At 38.6% G+C, this 6000-nt stretch overlaps 1 protein-coding gene across 3 annotated transcripts in view; it reads left to right on the forward strand.

Moving 5' to 3' along the window:
- The window catches only part of MEIOC (meiosis specific with coiled-coil domain), a 57356-nt gene extending 53842 nt beyond the window's left edge, over positions 1-3514 (forward strand). For all 3 annotated transcript variants that reach the window (XM_085873560.1, XM_085873561.1, XM_085873562.1), the window contains one exon: positions 1941-3514. In XM_085873560.1, the coding sequence (XP_085729686.1) occupies positions 1941-2083 (143 nt within the window). In that variant the 3' untranslated portion in view covers positions 2084-3514. The remainder of the gene's footprint in view (positions 1-1940) is intronic.
- Positions 3515-6000: the final 2486 nt, after the last annotated feature.

Raw genomic sequence — 6000 nt, forward strand, 5'->3', positions numbered from 1 at the left:
ACCGGAGGCAGTGTTTTCGGGTCATTTGTCTGTTTTAATGTCTGTTATCATCTTTTGTTACCACAATAATTTGTGAACCACTGAAGGGATTACAACCAAACTTTGCACAAATTTGGACTGATACAGAGATGAACTGATTCAATGCCGAGTTCAACAGGTCAATGGTTACATGCCCTTTGTTGCCCACCATTACTGCAGTTTGAAGCATTTGATGTTTTCTATCTTCTACTTATCTCTTTCTCTCATGTGACCTTTCATTTTTCATTTGACCTTTCATTGAGGTCAAACTTAATGGTGGCTTGACATCTAATTCGGCCAGAGGCATATCTATCAACGCACTTGCATTAAATTCTATTTTCTCGTTATTTTTAGGTCATCTCTACCGAGATGACCTAATAAAGCCGGACCGAATGTCCGTCCGTCCATCAACAATTTTTCTTTCCGTTCTTGATGAAACTTACTATGTGGGAAGAGGTCGATGAATGTTGCACAACGATATAACTTTTGTCCGGGTTCAAGGTCAGGGATGAGGTCACGAGGTCACGTCAGTTTTTAAAATCGCCATTTTCAAAACCGATCTCGTCTGCCATTCTACAAGATATTCGGCAACTGTTTATTGATTATGATAGTAAAAAAATATTATCTTGTATCTAACCGGACAGATTTTTTAATTTCCTTCCCGTTTTATCGTCACATGCTCTGGAAGATGGCCAAAAACGCCGATGCGATTCGCAAAGAAGGAAGGAAGGAGAAATGAAATATAAATATAAAACACATTTTTAGCCTTTTATATTTATACATTTTCCGCCGAAGGTGAAAAAGTTTCAAAACCCGAAATGTAAACGTCGGCATTTATTTTCAAAATATAATTTCGTGTGCGCGCGCCAAAATGCCGAGTCATCTTTAACCAAACTGTGTAGTAGAACTGCGCAGTAGTCCGGTCATGGCGTCTGAGCAGTGGCCAGCGTGGTTCAGATTGACTGTGGTTTCTGGGGCGAAGGTGATTGTTAACAGGTATGTCGGCGGTATAAATTCGAGTGACTGTATCGGTAATTTAATCACTCAACATCTTGACAACGAATATTCTGGCCGAACGATTGCATCAACTCAGTGCATCAGCAGGGATAATTCGCAGGCTCCTCTTGATCGTGCCGATATCTAACATAATCACCGGCGGCATAGGGCTGCAGGCTGTGGGACGAGGCCACGGATCCCGGATAGGGGATAAGTGATAAATGATGCAACATGCTTAGGGCTTTCTGATTCATATATCAATGAGTACATTCCATAATTAATGAATTAATAATTCATGAATCTGGCATACAAAATGTTTTTTCATACCTGACATGTTACTTTGTGCAGTCACAAAACTTCTGTGGAATTAATAATTAATGAATTTGCTTGCTCTAACGATTTTTCAAACCTCAATATCTCTATAAATACTTGACCAATTTTCATTCTGAAAGTTGCATTATAACCAGTGAAGAATAATCTACAGGATAATCATAATCTCCGAGAACTAAGCCTATTTTCGTTTTTTTTTCTACAACCGGAAGTGAAATGTCCCCAGAGAGTGGACGGACCGGAAAACCACGTATTAAACTTCCTGGTGATTCTGATGTGTTAATCCGGGTACTAAATGAACAATACATATGTGTATCTCTGTGAACTATTTCAATCTAAACGGTTAGTTTGGACTGTTTCGCGGTTACCTGAACTGAACATTGAGAACTTGTGGTATTATAGAGATGACCGTCACCCCCACACAGGGGTAATTTTTATATATTTATCTTTGTGCTGTTGATCAAAACTCAGCTTGAAGAATATTTATCATGAGTTTACAGTCGTAGCCACATTGCTAAAAGTAGATGTGCAGAAATTAACCTAGATAAATATCTCACTGATCCCATGGGCACTGATTTCTTTTTTTTTTTTTTCAGATGTTTGCTCACTCAATATGGCACTCAATCAGCTGCGGTGGTCCACCCGTTTCACTCGCATTGCACTTTGGTGCAAACAGCTGGTGATGCTTTATCTCACCAAAACCCAACAGGTTCTAGAACATTTTGAGAGTCAAAATTAATTGGGCTCCAAATGTAGTCGGTTTATAGAGAAACATTACCTTTCATTGTCTGCAAGCAAGGGAAGAAATGACAAGGTACAATGAAATGCACATGCTTTTCAGAAGCTGCCAATCGCAACTCATTAATCATGGTGTGATTAAAAAAAAAAAATTGGCTTGGCAAGCTCCAAAAAATACTTTATTGACTTAGAAATTAAATACCTATTCATTAGTGTTTGACAAGTTGTAGTGATTGATTGATAATTTGTAAATAACAGGAATTGTTAACAGCAGAGCTGAATTGAGAATGCAAGCTTCAGATGATGTCTTCCGGAAGTCATGTATGCCTCCATATCCTGGAAAATAAACCCGCTCAAAATCGATGATATAACAAAGAAATGTGGCAGCTGATTGGCATGAATTACATCACAAAAATGGTGACAATAATGTGTGCTCTTTCTCAAAAGCAATAGCTGCTTGGATGCACTGAAGACCAAAACAAGTCTTGTTGGAACATTAGTTTGCCTGCCCAGCAATCAGGTTCGACAAATATTGGCAGAGCTGGGATGGATAAAACGTATTACTTTGTTGTTTCGTATTACCAAATACTCCCACCTTATTTGATTAGGAGATATATGTTATTGTTTTGACATGTGTATTCAAGAGTTGTTTGATTTTATTTGGACTTTCCAGACGAGGATACTTCCACATTAAATTTAGATCCAAACATCACAACCTTAACAGCATGTGGTTAAATGTTGGAAGATCTGATATATTATAGATGTATATCACAGGGTGTGTTTTGAATACATCATGTAAAGAAAGGATCGACAAGCATAAGTGTCTGACGAAGCTGAAAAATTCCATCAATTCATGAAACAGTTTTAAACTAAAAAAGGTAACATCGAAAATATATATATATATATATATATATATATATATATATATATATATATATATATATATATATATATATATATATATATGCTCAAGTGGAAAAGAAAAGTTATACAATAAGGCAGCAGAGCTGCTTACAGTAAAATACGTGTATGTAAGACCAACATTATGTTTTAAACTATTTCAGAACCTGTGTGCCTGCAGGTAAAAATGGCATTGAAGGCAGTATAAAATGGCTCAAGTTGTTCATGCCATTAATTACATTTATTAATCATTCCAAAAAATCAAAGTCCACATGCACTTTGAGACTTTTTAAAGACAATCCTATTGTCGTTGTTTAACGTTGTTCATGATAATTCAATATAAAACCTTGCGGTACAAACAATTCCTGTTATTTGCTGAATCCTTGCCAACAAATTTCACAACAGCCTTTCCTGTAAGACAAAGGATGAATGAATTGAAAAACTACAATTTGTTAAGAAAATGCTCAGAAAGATACAAGCTGTCTTTTGAATAGTTTAAAACCATTTAAATAAAGTTTCTGTTGAAAATCTTGAGCTTTCTCTTTTTATTGAATTGTCTTCAAGGAAACATTTATGACACCTCCCAGGCACTCAAACATGAACCTCTGAAAGTTTGACGAAGATCCGTTCAGCCATCTCTGGGAAAAATGGTGACACAGACAAACACCTCTCTTATAATGTGCAATCGGCTCATCATTGGCACGCAATTTTCATCTGAAATAAAGGCATATACAAACCAAATTAAACGAGTATTTTAATCTCACCAAACAGTAAATATATCAATATTTATATAATATATAAGTAAATATAATAAAATATAAATATATCAGATCCTGGTGTTGGCGCAGTGGTTAGGGCAGCGGCTTGGGACCCAAAAAGTCCTGCGTTCAAGCCCCGTTGGGCCACTGAATATATATATATATATATATATATATATATATATATATATATATATATATATATATATATATATGTATATATACTGCATATGTGTGTGTATATGTGCACATGTGTATGTATGTCTGTGTATATATGTATATACCAAGTCGTGTAACACCAGGGGGTTGACTCAGCCTGTCATCCTTCCGCGGTCGGCGAAATGAGTACCAGTGTACTGGGCCGGTGCATACCCCGGTTAAAATAAGTGTACCAGATCCCTGTGTCGTAAGAGGCGACCAGGGTTGCGTCTGGAAGGGCATCTGGTGTAAAACATGTGCCAAATCACGATGCGGATCATATGGATGATCCGCTGTGGCGACCCCTAAGGGGAGCAGCCGAAAGAAGAAGAAGAAGAAGACAGTAAATATATCAAAGCAAGTACCATTGGATCATTTTTTGGGAACGAGTAAAAGTTTCTGGAAACGTAACAGAGATGAGCCATGTGATGAGTAATGTCTTCTTCTTTCGGCTGCTCCTGTTAGAGGTCGCCACAGCGGATCATCCGTTTTGATCCACATACGTTTTACGCCGGATGCCCTTCCTGACACAGCCTGGTCGCCTCTTACGACACATGGATATGGATTGGGTTTCGCCATGATTCCGGGCTGCCCTACACCCTCTCATAGCAAGGCCCAGCGCAGAGCAGACCTCCCGTCCTCAAGCAATCCTCCAACCCAAACCTCCGAGTAGCCGGATTACAGGCGCACGCCACTATGAGTAATGAGTAATGCCTGCACGTCCTTGAGTTGTAAGTAATGTAATGAAAGATGAGTAATGTGCGATGCGATGAGTAATGTAATGAAAGAAAATAAATTTGAAAAGACGAGGATGCTTTTGGCCTTCAACATAAAATACTATGCCACAGATATAAAACATACGCCTGGTGTTGGGTTAATGATTTGGGTGGTGGGCTTGTGGTCTTAAGGTCCTGAGTTCAAATCCTGCTCAGCTGTTGAATTAATGATAAGTGGAGTTGACTCAGCCTGTCATCCTTCTGAGGTCGGCAAAATGGATACCAGCTTGCTGGGATGATTGAGCCATTGGAGTGTCCTGTGTTGGAGTGGCGACCCATCCAGGATTGTGCTCAATAGCCCAGGAGACTGCCTTGGCAGCACTGATGCTCTGCACAGAGTATGATCCCAATGGAATATATATAAAATATGGGTTTATTTCAATAGGGGAAAAGGAATGCCCCAAACCTCAGTGTGTGTATGTTGAAACAACGAGGCTATGAAACCTTCCAAAATGATTTGTCACCTTGAGACCCAACACCTGAACTTTAAAGAAAAGCCAGTGGAATTTTTCCAAAGGAAGTGAGATGAAGTGGAGTCTCAACAAAACTTACTGCATACCACAACAACGATAAATGAAGGTATGTTAAAAGCATCATATTTGCTGGCCCATCACATTGCCACATACAAATCATCATTTACAGTAGGTGAAGGCTTAATAATGCCTTCCATAATAGAGCCATCAAAATTTTTTTTTTTTTTAATTTCATTGATTAAAAACTTCTTTTGCATTTTTAGGTCATCTCTACCGTGATGACCTAATAAAGCCGGACCGAATGTCCGAACGTCCGTCAGCAATTTTTCTTTCCGATCTTGATGAAACTTACTATGTGGGTCGAGGTCGATGAGTGTTGCACAACGATATAACTTTTGTCTGGGTTCAAGGTCAGGGACGAGGTCACGTAAGTTATAAAAATCGCCATTTTCAAAACCTATCCAGTCTGCCATTCTACAAGATATTCGGCAACTCTTTATTGATTATGATAGTAAAAAATATTATCTTGTATCTCACCAGACAGATTTTTGAATTTCCTTCCCGTTTGATCGTCACGTGATCTGGAAGATGGCCAAAAACGCCGATGCGATTCGCAAAGAAGGAAGGAAGGAGAAATGAGATATAAATAATATGGAATAGGCAAAGCCGAGAAGCGAACGCAGAATTCTTCTTACATTCGCTTCTGACTTCACATAAAACTTGTTCACAACTGTATACTTGCCAACGATGTGCTGTATCACGTGATTGGGTTTTCGTATATCATGACTCGCCCGCTAGGGCTGGCAGGAATGT

The sequence above is a fragment of the Eptatretus burgeri genome, chromosome 3 (genome assembly GCF_056783735.1).
Source record: "Eptatretus burgeri isolate ZD-2024b chromosome 3, Ebu_testis_v1, whole genome shotgun sequence".
Classification (NCBI taxonomy): Eukaryota; Metazoa; Chordata; class Myxini; order Myxiniformes; family Myxinidae; genus Eptatretus; species Eptatretus burgeri.